The sequence below is a fragment of the Amphiprion ocellaris genome, chromosome 3 (assembly GCF_022539595.1).
Source record: "Amphiprion ocellaris isolate individual 3 ecotype Okinawa chromosome 3, ASM2253959v1, whole genome shotgun sequence".
In the NCBI taxonomy this organism is placed as follows: Eukaryota; Metazoa; Chordata; class Actinopteri; family Pomacentridae; genus Amphiprion; species Amphiprion ocellaris.
The window spans coordinates 32,348,646-32,364,775 of NC_072768.1; the positions used below are offsets into that span (position 1 = coordinate 32,348,646).

A 16,130-nucleotide genomic window follows, 5' to 3' on the forward strand; every position below is an offset into this window, starting at 1 on the left:
GATGAAGTGCTCTGGCCCGTTTGACTGACTGCCTTGTAATCTAATCAGCGCCCTTTCATTTTGTAAATTGAAACATGTTTTAACACCGAATCACTAACATTAATCCAGTCAACACATGATCTCTGGAAGCGTAGCAGGCATATCTGCTCGGGATTTGATGGATGTGCATGTATTTATTTCCACTCTGAAAAATAAATCAAGGCTCAGAAAGAAAAATACTGCCCCGTTTACCTCCCAGTCCCTTTTTCTCCTCCCTTTCAGTTCCACATATCTACTTCCTTTCTAAACTATAATATAAGCCACATTCCTTTCAGTGTAATCAATAGTTGTTATGGCTCAATCTGTTTGCAGTGTGGGTCCGTATACTTGCATGTGTGTTCCATCCACTTCTTGTTACAATTATCCAACATCTCTTCCATCTCTCAGCGTTTATCTTTTCTCTTGGAAGTAACTGAGCGTCCTTTTAAAAGCTCTGAAACAACACTCTGGCTAATCTATAAATATAAACTTTAAATCCATTATACTAAAAGGATATACTCGATGTGTGAGTACATTTTCTCTTCATCGCTCCTGCTCTATCTCTGGTGGCTCACAATGCTAGTAATGTTCGATTGTCCGTGTGGAAAAATAACCTCATTTTGTACTTGATGTTAGAACTCAAGTGGAAGGGAAGATGCCAGAAATAACAATTACACAGTTGCAAGCACATGCAGCATACATGTGCCTAAAGGACATAAAGAAGCAAAAGATTCTTAGTGACCAGGAAAAAAAAACAACAAACTGAATAGCTTCATCTCTTTGTTCTTTTCCTTTAGGATTATTACAGCAGCTAAAGTGATCATTGTTTCAGCCAGAGAGCTGCACTCTGGACTGTCCTGTTGAGAATTATTTGATTTATACTACATTAAAAAATAAAGATCCATTTCCAGGGATATTCCATTACATAACAGAACAGAGTCATCTCACCTACCCACTTCCCTTTCTCAGTTTTTACCAAGTGGATACTCTGTATGTGTGCATTTTAGACGCTCAGCAAGGGCTGGCTGCTTTTGAATCATTTATTGTGCAGCAGTCAGGCAGAATAAGGTCTTTTTTATGGCAAAATGATTTACATAATTGGAAATGTGCACACTCCAGCTAGAAGATTATCTGTTTTCCAGTAAATAAAAGATTTCATATATATACATAATGTCTAAGCGAAGTTAGAGGTAATTGATAATGTGTAAGCCAGTGTAATTTAACAGAGACCATAGATTGTTTGCCTCGCAGTAGCAGCTGCCGACCTCTGGCCTCCCACAGAGGGAGCAGATAGAGCACAAACGCTGCATGCAACACACTCGTGCATTTACTATCATTATTAGTGACAGGGGCCTAGTGGGCGGGTGTCGTATGGTGCTTGTTATGTAATGTGAACCCACCTGAGCGCAACATACAGCATGGTTTACGCTGCGATGCAAAGTGGGTTACAGCACTGCCAATGCATCCATTTTAAATAACTCCTACTCTGTCAGTGTGAACTTTGAGTCACTCAGGATGGATGTGGAATCAAGGCAGGAGATGCAGGAACTGATGGTTATTTTGAGTAAGGATAGACCGATTACCAGCTTGGTTGATTATTGATTTTGTCGTTTTTTCTGATTATCGGTATCTGTATTTCTACTGACTGATTATTGATAAATTAAATGCTCTACTTCAGGTCTGGTGTAGCCTCCTCTCTCTGTCTGTCGTCACTGTGTGGTCTCACAAATGTCTCTCAAGCAGCAAAAACTGAACAAGAAACACAAGCCGTTCCTACAAACCAGGAAATTAGCTTCTCTCACAGTGACTAAGGCTACACTAACAGCTAGCGGCTAAGTAAGAAGACAGCCAAAGATTAACCTGAAACAGAGTCTGGAAAACAATAATTAATAATGCTTTAAGATCTGGACCTCAGTGGGCAATAAAAGTGATAGAACAGTGAAATGTTAGGAAAATAGAGAAGAACAGCAGACGAAACTACAGGAGACAAACTGATCAATCTTAGTGGATCGCACATAAACAGAGAATCACTCCTATTTCTATACTGCATGTTCAGTTATAGTCACCCTCATTAATGAAGAAGCCTAGTTATGAATGACAGGTTCTCTGCGATCACATGCTGTTAAAACATTACATTTAATGTAAATATCGGTTACCGGCCTTCTTGATTACCGCATCAGTATCACCCCGGGAAAAACCATATCGGTCAATCCCTAATTTTGAGGCAGGTGGATTTCAGAATTTTCAAAACAATAGGTCCGTGATTTTTATACCTCATGCACCTGATGCTAACATGCAATAACTAGTCTGAAAAAAGGAAAAATGCATGTTGATGTAGGGTGTAAATGCAGACTGAATGGAGTCAGAAATCAGCCAGAAAACCACATTTGTTTGTTAAATCCGTTCTTACTGATTTAAAGTGCGTGTTTTCTCTGTGTGTTTCCAGCTACCTAGACAGCCTAGATCGGATTGGTGCTGCAGACTACCAGCCGACAGAGCAGGACATCCTGAGGACCCGAGTGAAGACCACGGGCATCGTTGAGACACACTTTACCTTCAAAAACCTTCACTTCAGGTGGGCATCGGCTTCAGGGATCACAGCATCGCATTTGTCCTCCTTTTCTTTTTCCCGTCACCATCTATCCGTCTGCTCCTCTATCCATGCCGGAGCTCCAGTCTGTAATTAATGAGATTAAATGCTTTAAACAAGTGTCTATATTTATGATTCCCTGTCTTTTTAATGAGGTCTGATTCAATTAGAATGGGGAGCTGTGGGAATGATGACAGAGAGGGGGAAGATTATGGGATGGAAGGAGGGAAGGGCAGGGAAAACCAAGAAAAAAGGAAGGAGGAGTCTTGTTCTGACTCTAATTTAATCACCATATTCATTCCTCTCTTGTGTGCATAGAAATATATGAAATTACTGATAGCAGAAGGGCTAATAAATCATAGACTGCAATTATTTTTCAGGATGGATGCACCTTTACAGTTAGCTACTAGTTATTGTTCAGATGCACACACTTGAATTAAAAATGGCAGATAAATGTTGGTTCTGCTGAGTGATGCTTTCTACTGTTGCTCTGTGTAGGAGTCAAGCTGGGTGTGTTTTGTTGAGAAGCCCTAAATATTGTCAGCTCGGTTGCTATTACTGGCAGCCAGGCAGTGTGTGGGAGGCTCCAGTGTTCCTGTACTGGGCGTAACCCATCAACCTACCTACCATTATACCCATCACACAAACGACTGGCTCCGCTTCGCTGTGGAGTCGCTCCTTTCTGGTGGTTTTTCTGGTCTATTCTGGACATCATAAAAATAAACTTGGACATGAGAATGAGGTCATTTGCAGCTTATGGAAACAAATACTAATGTAGGTCCACATGTACAATTTATGAACTCTCTTTCTGCCCCGACAGTCTCAGCTCTACTGTACTCCTCATAGAAAATACTGTGTGACTAAAATTATTGTATTTAGTAAGATGGTCATTAGAAAATCCCATGCAAACTCTCATATTGTTTGATTTAGCGAAACTACGGGAGATGGGGGGGGAATACATTAGCAATTCTCTAAGGCCTTGTTTATATTTATCATTTAAAGCATCTGAAAGTTGAGACAAATTATTACTCTGAACTCCAAAAAGCACCAGCAGGTTTGAAAAGTATTCTTTATTTTACGAAATGGTCAAAATGACACAATTTATCAGAGCATGAAACTGTAAAAACAAAAAAGGGAGGTTTCCAGCTTTCTAAAGGTTGCTGAACTTGTCATGTGTGACACAAATTTAAAAGGAGAAATAACCAAAAATGAGCTCAAAAATGATTGGATTTCATCAGAATCATTTTATCCTTTATTCCCTTCACTTTGCTAAAAAAAAAAAAAAAAACAAACAAAAAAACTGTTTTCATGAGATTAATATCCTAAATGGACCAAAACTGTAGGACCTTTAAAAAACAGGGGGAAAAGCAACAAAATATCACATAAAGACAACATTTGAATAGATTTGAGTTCCTCTTACAGCAGGGGTGTCAAACTCATTTTAGTCCAGGGGCCACATTCAGCCCAATTTGATCTCAAGTGGACCCCACCAGTAAAATCACAGCATAATAACCTATAAATAACCACAACTCCAACTTTTTCCCTTTGTTTTAGTTAAAAAAAAATGCATTCTGAAAATGTTCACATTTAATGAATTATCTTTTTACAAAACATTATGAACATCCTTAAATGTCTTAAGAAAAAACTATTCAATTTGAACAGTATTATGCCTCAGTTGATCATTTACACATCACAACTTACAGATCACAGAGTGTCTACAAAAGGCACAAAACATTCAGTCACAGATATCTGGAACTGAACAATCTAGTATTTTTCTTTTCAAAGTCTAGAAATTATTTAAAATTTACAGTTTTACATATTTACCATTTACAGCTAATAAAATAAAGGACTTATCTCTCTTATCTCTTAATGTCTTCTCTGTAATTTTTACACTTTACAAAGTCACCCCGGGGGGCCGAAATGGACTATCTGTCAGGCCGGTTTTGGCCCGTGGGCTGTATGTTTGACATTCCTGCCTCAGAGGGAAAAGAGGAAATTTAAAGTGTGAAAATGACTAATGAAATCCAAAGTTGAAAAAAAACAAAGATCCTGCATCTCTCTGCACAAATGAGAAGCCATGATTCTCTCAGTTGATCAACAATAACATGACAAAAAGAGAATTTTCAGGTGAACTGCAGGACGTGTGCACAGAATAAAGAGGAGACCACAGGAAAAATTAAATTTGCTTGATCAATAAATAAATGCAGCATGGTTCAAGGACAGGAAACAGAGAAGCACGTCGTTAGAAGATACATTCAGCATGGTGAAACATCTTTCTAGAGTAGTTTGAAAAACACGTTTGTAAATTCTGTGAATATGTACATAGTAAAATATCTATTGATTGTGGAGCCATGTATTGGTAACGTTTGGAGCTTTTGGAAAATGCTGTATATGAAGTGATTACAGGTTTTCTCATAAAACCAATAATCAAAGAAATTTAACACCCAACTGGTATGTTTGTAAGACTCAGGTCGATATAACTTTGTAATATTGCACAAAATACTCGTTTTGAGTCCTGCCTACTTCTGGTCATGGCTGTGCAGTTTCCATGACTTTATTTTGCAGTGAGAAATGAGCCTACAGAGAGCAATAATGTGACAGGATAAGAAAAATGCCCATGAACTGGCTGTTTTGGGTTCAGAAGGTTAATTCACTTAGACTTAGACAGACTTTATTGTCATTCAGTATACAAAAAATGCACACAACAAAATTCTGTTGCAGTTGGCTCAGTACAGATTTAGAATATATAAGTATGCGTTAAAATCTAAAATATATATATTGAAATATACAGCATCAAAAATGCTACAAGGTGCAATTGTGAAAAATAGTAAAAATGACATTTGTAGTTAGCAGTAGTGCAAAAAATGTTCACATATAATAAGAAAGTAATAAACCTGCTTTAGTGTCAGACTGGAACCCGGATTTTCCAGGATGGACGTGATTCCATAGATACTGCAAATTAATTTGTTATAAAAATACTGTTTTCGAATGCTCGATGAATGCTTCATGTGCATGAAATAAAAGTCCAGTTTGCTCTACTGGTGAAGTTGATGTGTGGTATCACAATTTGTGTGAATAAAATCATGATCAAATCCTAAATGGACCAAAACTGTCAGCCCTTTAAAGAAACAAGGAGAGGGGGAGCAACAAAATATCACATAAACTTGACCTTTAAATAGATTTGAGTTCCTCTTAGAGGGAAAATAGGAAATTAAAAAAGTGTGAAAATGACACTCAACAAGTTGAATAATGAAGCCTGAAGGTGATAATATCAGATCAGTTCAAGAGAGAGAACAGCTTAGGGAGTTGGAGAGGGTCCAGAGTTGTTACACCTGACAGCAAATTGTGCCATTACTGGATAAATGATGGTAATAAAAATCCAGAAACAGGCCTACTTTACAAATTAAAATGAAGATACAATCCAGAAGAAGCTGCCAGCCTCCAAAAGTCTCGGTCTTGCCATTGCTGTGATGTTGCTACGAATGGAGATTAGTCATGTTTTAAAGGCTCAAAATTGACTTGACTCACTAGAAACTGTTGACTTAATGACATTTTTCACATATATAAGCGATGATTTAGTCAGTGCATTTGCGTTTATTCTCGCCTGTGTCTTGTGTCCGTCAGGCTGTTTGATGTTGGAGGTCAGAGGTCGGAGAGGAAGAAGTGGATCCACTGTTTCGAGGACGTCACAGCCATCATTTTCTGCGTGGCGCTCAGCGGATACGACCAGGTGCTGCATGAGGACGAGACCACGGTAAGGACTCATGTTATGTTCACGTCTGCGTTTTCACTTTAACTGTGTGTTTCCCTCTCCTCTTTCACCGAGGCTTTTTCTCGGTCAGCGTGTGGCCTAATGGCACATTTAGAAACACTGAAACACCTTTAAAAGAAGCTATATACATACATTACACACAGAGGTCGTGGGTCAACATGGGTGCTTTAACACATTCTGACACTGACTCTATAACAGGTAGCACAAAGATAGAGTGTGTGCTTGTTCTATATGTAGAAACCACATGTAAGCTGACATTAAGCACATGATCTGTGTAAAAGCTGCTGACATGCAAGGATAAATGTCTGAATAAATCAAGGCATGCAAAGTGTTTATATTTACATTTTATGCATCCGTTTTAGAGAATGTTTTAGGAATTAGAGGTGCACACAGACCTGCACACAGACTTTTGGATACCTGGCATTTTTTATATCACACCTGCCTTATTATGTAATGTTGCTCAACCCTCCGAATCCCAGTTTATGAGTGTTTTTTCACTCCTGTCCTGGTTTATTTTTCACTGCAATATAAAATCCTGCACCTCTATGGAAACAGCACAACCGTGTCTAGAAGCGAAGAGAACTCAGAAATCTTTTTATTGCAGTAGGACACAATTTGATGACATAAATGGTTAAAAAAAAGAAAAATGGAAATTGAATTTCTTTGATTCCTTATTTTACAAAAATGAAAAAACTGGTGGTATGAATAGTGGGGGCAAATGGCTTTACATAAAATCGATATTTTATGATTCACATTTTTTTCTATTTTTATGATATTTATCTCCTGTCTGCTCTGTATAAATACAGCCTGCAGCTCAGACCAGTTCAGCCAAAAAGTGTCTGAATTTTTGTCAAGTGACTGTTTGTTACAGAAGGATCACTTTGGGGTTTTTAGTTACACAAAGGAACACAGAATTTTTATTTTTTTCAGAATTTGGTTAATGCAATTGAGTAATTTTTGGCAATTTTTTAAATGAGACATGTAGAGTTAAGTGATTTTGATGAAAAGCACAATTTTAAGATTTTTTAAACTGCTTGTCATATTAGATTAGTTCAAAGACTACTGGAAAGTTGAAAATCCTTTAATTAATATTGTATTTACAAAATCTGACTTTGATGAATTGTATTTTGGTGAGTTTTTTTTTTTTTAAAGATAACATGCCTTTTTAACCTACTAGCAGGTTTTGGGGTTCAGAGGGTTGACAGGACTGAGGCATGAGCTGCAGTTTACAACATTTAATCCTCATACTTTCCCTATTATCAAAGTACAAAGTCAATTTCTAGGAATCTGCTTCTCCTTTGACTCATCCTTCTCTTCCTGTTACTGAACACGGATTATCATCACGGCGGAACATGTAAATAAATGAACAGAAAAACACTGAAGGCTGCATTCACAATATTTGTTGGGCTTGTTTGTTTAACAAAACACAGTTGGACGGCGCTCCGTCTCTGTCTCCGATGCAAAACCGTAAGCAGTTTCTTCTGTGTGTGTGACACCGTTTGCTCAATGCAAATCATTCTTTCCTGAACACAAACACCTGCAAACAAAAGGTGCATTCTGGCTAAAGCAAATGACCTGCTTTAAACACAGTACAAGTACAGTAATTTCCAAATATCCCAGTGCTGTAAAGGAAATTGTAAGATGTGCAACAGGTGTGAAAATGATCATTTCGGTAGTTTATTTACCTTAATTTCAGTCTAAACACAATTTAATATAAAAACTAGCACTGGATATACATAATAATAAAAGTAGTTGATACAGGAGAGTTTTTTTTCTACAGCCTTTTCTAATATATTCACACCACCATTTTTTGGCCCATTGTAAAACAGTGAATGTGTGAACATTTTAAGGGCACTGAGTTGGTGAAATTGCAAGAAAAACAGACCAGTTGATAAATATTCAGTTAAAATAAAGGTCTAGGATTGGTAAAATAAATTTGCAAGAGTGTGTCTTGGCGTTTACTCAACAACAAAAAAAGGCCACAAGCCGCCATGTGGCTGTAAAGACGATGCCGTGTAACCTAAAACAAATAAGCTGATTTGAATGCACCGTGCTCGCTGCTATTTATAAGCCCGAAGCGTATCCTCGGAGACTTTCAGGCTGGGAAATCGTGTTCTGTAGCTGCTCTATTTATGCAGATGTCATGGAGCCCTCCCTCCGAGCTGGGAGCACCAAACTAACGTCACATGAGGAGAGGAAATATCCATCACAAAGCGCAAAGCTCAGAGGCAGCTCCTGCTTATGTGTGTCACCTATCACAGTCCCTTTAATTGGTGCATTGTGTCTTTTTTCATTGTCCAAATGTAGGAAACATGAGGTTGTGGGGATATTTTGAGCACAACTGCATTTGTGTTTGGTATAAGAACATTTTTCACCCATTTATAACAGCAATAGTGAGCATTGTTTTCCTTCACTCAGTACCGAAAAGCATTTTCAGGGATTTTTTAAACAATCACACAGGGAGAAATCCAGCATAAATGGAATAAAGAGACCGATTTTTCTTGTGACAGCATCTCAATAGATGCAATTATGAAACATGTTTTCAATAATTGGTTGTTTTAGCATAATATTGTACCATTCTTTCATCTCCACATGACTGAAGTAGAAGTTCAAGTCTGTTGTTTAGTAGTTGTTCAAAATCTGAAATGAAATGGAAACACTTAAATGAAAGATATGGCAAAAATAGATGCACCAGAAAGGAAAATTAGCATTCACAATTACTAATAAAAATCATGAAATGCATTAAATGTCACAGATCTGTTCAGACAGGCAGTTCTAATTTTTTTACGTCAGAGATACTGGTCTGATCCAAACTGTGCCGATCTTATTAACATTACATGTCGTTATTACTAAAAAGCTAGCGTGGGCGCTATAATTACCAGGCGAATAACCAAATGTTTTTCAGACAAGCTCCCACGTTCGCTGTCACTTCTACTACCAGACACATCCATGGCATCAGATTCAGGAATTACAAGCTCAGATATTCCACAATCGGAGGGGGAAGATAACGCTGTCTGTCAGTAATGGGAGTGATAAAGCACTTCATATATCCCCTCAGGGCAGTTCATTAAAATCAATGATACGCTGTGAATTTAATTGGAATGGCAGCATTTGACATAATACTAATCCTTCCAGGACAGGAGTTGAGGGATTCGAAAGGTGGATTTTTGTTCTTTTTCTTCTCTTCCAAAGAAAGTTAATGTATTTGCAATCCTGACTGTATTTTTCATTGATTAGGTCAACTTTTAATGCTTTTTTCATGCTAAATGAAGTCAGAATTTGTGTCTACAATGAACAATGTTCCGACAGTTTTCCTTGGTGAGTTGCAACGAGTAATCAATTAGTTGTTAACTAATCACCAACTATCTTGATAACTGAATAATCTGCTTGAGTAGTTTTTTTTAGAGGAAAAAAAGTCTAAATTCTCAGATTCTTGCACCTTAAATTTTAATGTATTCTGATTTCTTTCCTCCTCTATGACAGTAAGCTTAATATCTTTGGGTTGTGGATGAAGACATTTGAGGAGGCCATCTAAGGAAGCACTGATCAACATTTTTCACCAACTTTCTGCGATGTTGTAGACCAAACAGTTTCAGTTAATCAAGAAAATGAAAATGAACGCCGGATTCCTGAAACCATGTGAGCCCTAGCATGTACAGTTTTGTTGAAAAGATAATAGGCTTGTAGATGTTCATTTTTACATTTACTTTTTTATGAATGGAACTAAGAAGTGACAGAATTTTTTGGCATTACAGTACTTTAACCAAACCAAGCCCTTAACCAAAAAGAGTGGCTTCCTGCTGTTTACTTATTTTAAAGTTCCTGAATTGATCCAAAATTAGGACTTTGTAAGACCTTTTTAATATCTCACTAAATGCATTTTTCCATGGCTATATAGCCCAAAGGAAAGTAGAATGAGAAAAACACCATATGGCCTGGAATGATGATTTATTTTGACACTTTTTCCATTTCTTTTAAATCAATGTGAAACAATAAGGATGCAGTTATTTAACTTAAAGTGATCTAGACCAGATAAGCAGCCTTAAAGTGGTGATCAAGTCAGTTTAAATACAATTTTTATAAAATATTACTAACACTAGTTTTTGCTACATTTTCTGTTATATAGTCTATTATAGGATGAGCAACATATAGCTAGCTACTCTAGCAAGAAGTAGTCACAGTGTTTGCTGCAGGTTGTGGACAATACATCCTCAATCCGCTTTGAAAATAATCCAATTTTTTTTGAGGAAAATGTATGAAATGCTTTTGTAAATTTTTCAAGACTTGTTGACACACTGCCATTTACAATTTCGTGAAAACTGTGGATTTGCTGTCCCTGGAGCCTTTATAGGGTAACAGGACAAACCATTGAAGCAGTCATGAAGAATGTTTTGACTGTTTATATCTACATAAGCATTCGTGTGCTGTACCACACTTTTGCTTTGTCGCTCCCTTCTTTCTATTCGAGAACTGCTTGCATTGTGTTTTGGTTTTTTTTGTGGCTTCTTCTTATCTTGTTTCTGTTAAAATGCAGACAAACACCCGACTATTCACTGAAATGACAGCAGCTCTGGGTGAACACTTGTCTTCCTTCCTCTAAACACTCTCTTTTCAGCACTACGGGTGTGTAAATGTGTGTGTGTGTGTGTGTGTGTGTGTGTGTGTGTGTGTGTGTGTGCGTGTGCGTGTGCGTGTGCGTGTGCGTGTGTGTGTGTGTGTGTTGGGGAGATGGTGGGGTATCATGCACGGGAAGTGAGTGGGACGTGGGTGGGCGGGCCCCCTTGCATTTCCTGTTCCTGCTCTAAGCTCCGCCCTGCAGCATCTCTGGCTCCTTCCACTCCTCCTGTCACTCTCGCCATCGACTGTCCTCTCTAACCAATCAGCAGTCAGATCTTCTGCAGACGCTCCACCCACAGACAGGTATGAAACCTCCCGATAGGTTGAAACACTCACCGAGAGTTGAAAGGAGAGCCTCTTTGCGTTTGTGAATCAAAGACGCGAATGTCGATCAGCTTGTCTGTTCCTTCTGTCTGATTGTTATTCCTTAAATTACTTTAAACTTTTAAAGGGTCCCATATTGTGCCCATTTTTAGCAGATTAATCAAAATCTCACATGTCCCCCACAGTGGTTTTAGGGCTGCTTTAAATGGGCTGTTTTGCTCTGAAAATCAATGAAATGCTGTTGGTCCCGCCCCCTTCAGGAAGAAGACTCTCTCTGCATTTTTAGCAGACTTTTAGTTACTTAGGTGTGTAGGGGCTTCAGGAATAGCAGAAGTGAAGCTATTTTTACACTTCTAACTTTTTAATAACCACAAAACATAAGAAAAATGTCTATTTATTACATGGGACCTTTAAGACTCCTCTCTTCTTGCATTCTTTTGTATGTGAGGCTGCTTGCCAACGTCTAAAGTCATTCGCTACAGTTCTGTTTTCCACTAATGTGACTTTGATGGGCCCTTTGAATCATCTTTTCTTATCTTCTCAATCCCAAAACAGCACGTAAATGATCATAGCCAAAGAGAAACTGCTTTCAACTCATCCTGTAAAAGAATCTCACTCAGTTTTCCTCATCAGGCACTTGACTTGTTTTCATGAATTGGCCTCGTGACTGCTTTGGTTTTTGCATGAACACTGAAAAGTAATCCCAGCATTTTCCATAAGATTGCTTTTTTTTCAATTTTATTTGTGCTAAAACTTAAGAAGACATAAACATGATCTACTGATACAAAAAGTGCCTAATGATGAAAAATATCAAATACTAAAGTACATTATTTTTATATCTTAATCTTGCTTTTCAGCAATCAAATTTGATCGTTTTAGCTGAATTGTAGATGTTAATTCAGCAGCATTTACATCTATATTAATATCTAGATTTTAATATAGGGTTATTTCGTCTATAATCATCTGGGCCTTCTGCTCAACAATCTCGATTAACTATGGTTATTAGAAATGGTCTCTGTGAAAATTTTTGGTTGATATATTAAGTACTTTCCAAGATTTTCTTTTTAATAAATGCCCGTAGATTCACTTGTATCACGTTTTTTCACACACTGAAGTTTGATACCATGTTTGTTTGGATGACAATATCTCAGGAGCTATTAAAGATAAGATTTTTTTTTTTTTTGGTTTTATTTTGAAAACCAGTTTGAAATGCCAGAACTCTTTCTACTTAGATTAGGCTATCTAGCAATATTTTTGTTCTTGTGTTACAGCTTAATCAGTTATGTACGCTAAACAAAAATGACTTTCTTTTCATTTTTGTGACCATGTATTTCATATAAAGTTTTCATATGTGTTGTTTTATATTGCTGTGACATGCAGTTACATGTAGTTTTGAAAATATCGTTAGTTAATCTCTGCATTATCAATTGTTTTGTTAATATGTGCTCAAAGACGAGACTTTTCATGACAGCTTTAGTTAATATTTTAGATTTCAACTAAAATAAAAAACTAAACTAAAAGGGAAAATTTTAGGATTTTAGATTTAATAGTTCCTAAGATATTGTCATTCAAACATAACTTAATATTTCAATGTGTGAAAAAAACTGCTGGAAGTGAGTCAACAGGGATTTTTTTTTTAAATTTATCCCACAAAGTACTTGATATCTGAAGCTAGAATTTCACAGATATCTTTATAAATATCCATATTTCATGCTACAAAATTTTCAGGCAAATCAGATTTGAGATGGAACAAGCCTGCAGTATATTTTACCTTATACTGTGGAGTGTTCACTGAAAGCAGTAGCATTTAGATGTTGTGTATTCATTCCAAAAAATGTAATTTATTTTAATCACATTTTACAATTCCATTTTTCAGACGCTTTTATCCAAAACAACGTACATCTGAGAGTAGATACAACAGAAGCACGAATCTAGTCAGGGGAAAGCAATCAGGATAATTGCCATAAAACGCATTTCCCACGTCAGTAAACATTTGCAAACTTTTTAATTATATGACTGTACAGTGTTGGAATAAGCTCTTTTCTTCTCCTTTACTGTTACACTGCTACTATTAAGTTTCACCACCTTCACTGCAGGTGTGTCCTCAAGCACAAGCTGCCAGAACAAAACTTTACCCTGCAGCTCCCCTAGAGGTCAAAAACTCCACAGGGTACCTTTAAGTGATTAGTCAGTGAAATATATGGCAGTTAGAGCGAGCAGTGGCTCACAGCTGACGAGCTAAAAGTGCATGGCTTCGTTTAACTCGCTGACAGCAAGCCTCTTACTAATAACTTCTGTTACTGATATGTTGAGACGTGCACAAACACGCAGAAGAAAAAAAATAAATGCTGCGCCCGTAGACAAGAGGAACTCCCCGGTACTTCCGTTCTGCTTTTGTGTTTGTATTTTCATCTCAATTCCTCTTTGTGTTTAGATGGTGTGTATGTGGTATGTGTGTTCTTGATTTTGCTACACGTGCGCATCTGACACGCAAATGCGGTATGCTTGTCTGGATGATTCATTCTTGAGTACGTGTTTCAGTATGAGTCCGAATCTACAGTATGTGTCTGTGAGCATGCGTGAAAAAGTGAGTTCTGCTTCCCGTTTAACCCGTGCTAATGTCTCACCTACAGAACCGCATGCACGAGTCTCTGAAGCTCTTTGATTCCATCTGTAACAACAAGTGGTTTAAGGACACCTCCATCATCCTCTTCCTGAACAAGAAGGACCTGTTTGAAAGCAAGATCAGCAAGTCACCACTATCCATCTGCTTCCCTGAATACATCGGTAAATACTTCCCAGCAGAAGTTAATCCTGTGTAGTGGGGATGCACATTTAGAAGTCATAAAAACCATCCAATAATCAATGAATCATAGAAATGAATGTAGTGCAGTGATATTATTAGGCTCAGGTGCATGAGGAGTTTGAAGGACAGATACAATATATAAACTTTATCGGTCCCGGAAATCTGTCTGTATAGTCTACACTTTGTTACTTTAAGCTAATCTTAAGCTACTGGCCTTTGTTAGTGTTTGAAAAACCTAGTTTAACATTTGCTTGAACCTAAAGTAGCTACCTAGACCGGAAAACCTTTTTCACAACTTAAAGTTCATTCACACGACTGCCACAGTTAGCAACTAGACAGCAGGGAGGTGTGCTGGTTTATGTACCCCTTATGGTCGCTCAGTAAACACACCTGTAACTCCACCTCCTTAAACTGTAAGAGACTCCACCTGGTGGCGCAACCTGGTACTACAGAAAATCTGAAAAACATTTGGGTAAATATTGCCTCCTACATGAATGTCCTTCATCTTTGGTTCTATTGGTGAATACATTTTTGGTTGATATAAACAGAAATTCATTGATTAATTATTATCAACCCTACTGTGTTGACTATATTTATATAGACACTAGAAGACACAGTTGGAACTGAGGTAAAGCTCTTCTCACTCAGTAGTCACAAACCATGAAGGAAAAGCAAACCTAATATTTTAAACCATGTGTTTTCACTGAATCAGTGATATTAGAGACAGTCTAGTCAGACACCAGTGTGATTCAGGATCTGGTCACTGCTTTGAAAGGCATTGCTTTGAGCTGATCGTTGAGGGGAGATTTTCACACTACATCAAGTAAAACATGCCATCTGTAGACTCTCCAACAGTTCATTTCTTCATTTTACCCAAATTTATATCTGACAAAAACACTGCTTAACTCCCCATGCTCGACTGTCTGGTGCAATTAGTGTTACAGATGCAATATGCATTTAAATAACTGCACCATAAAAAGTTGAAGCAGTGTTGTCGAAGTGTTCCTGCCCGACAACAGTGCTGCCGGCTGCTACTTGAGATGCATCGTGTCCCAGCTACATGCCACTTTCTCAGTATGGCTCAATATGATCTCCTCACACAGCATTTGTCAGGTTGACTACACATAAACTTGCTTGTCCTTTTAAATTACAGTTACAGCGATGACAAAAATACATGAACTGTAAATACAGCTATAGTATGTGTCGCTCCTGTACGTTTTTGTTGAATTTACACTGGGTGATATGACCCATTGTTCTTTTCTTTTTTGAAGGCTGAGGATGAGTCATAGTTTCAGTAGATTTTTTCCCCCCAGCTTTAGACTGTCAGTACCAGATGCTACGATTAAGTGGAGCACTGATACCCACATTAATAATCAGCAGAAAAGTCTGCAAACTACTTCCTGTGCTCCAGCTGTTTATCTTGCTTGAAATTATACTGATGTCTGCAGACAGCTGCAACCAAGCAGGTAGGGACTGACTGAGGAAAGCAGAATCTACATAATCTACAAAATAGTTGAGTCGTCTGCTGTGACTTCACCGCTAATAATAACTAATATTTTAATTCTTCTCGTAGATGAGAAACTGCAGATGCGCATACATCATAATTTAAGACAACTAATGTAGCCAGAAACTGTTATAGTACATCAAATTTCATTATGTAGACATTTTTGCACAGAGCAAAAACCAAAAAGCTAAATTGAATATATATTTAACCTCACCGTTTATCTGAGCAAAACCATTACTCCTATTATTAAGTGGCATTTGTGAATATGTTTAAAGTAGAAACTACAGAAAAAATGCCATAGGTAAGATAAATAATGCGCCATATTCGTGTTCATGTCTGTGAAAAGTACAATTGCCCTAATGAAGGTTCTGCTGTATATACAGAAGGTTGTGTGATGAATGGAATGGAGGCCAAATAGACACAATAGGAAATAGAAGATTAAACAGCAGAGCAGAGATAAGCTCAGTCTCCTGGAACAAAACAAAGATGAGAGACAAAG

General features: G+C 37.6%; 1 protein-coding gene across 2 annotated transcripts in view; it reads left to right on the plus strand.

Moving 5' to 3' along the window:
• The window catches only part of gnao1a (guanine nucleotide binding protein (G protein), alpha activating activity polypeptide O, a), a 123,224-nt gene that overhangs the window by 87,571 nt on the left and 19,523 nt on the right, over window positions 1-16,130 (plus strand). The window contains exons 5-7 of one of the 2 annotated variants that reach the window (XM_023287417.3): window positions 2,465-2,593; window positions 6,233-6,362; window positions 13,955-14,108. In XM_023287417.3, the coding sequence (XP_023143185.1) occupies window positions 2,465-2,593; window positions 6,233-6,362; window positions 13,955-14,108 (413 nt within the window). The remainder of the gene's footprint in view (window positions 1-2,464; window positions 2,594-6,232; window positions 6,363-13,954; window positions 14,109-16,130) is intronic. The other variant, XM_035955889.2, reaches the window with a different exon arrangement.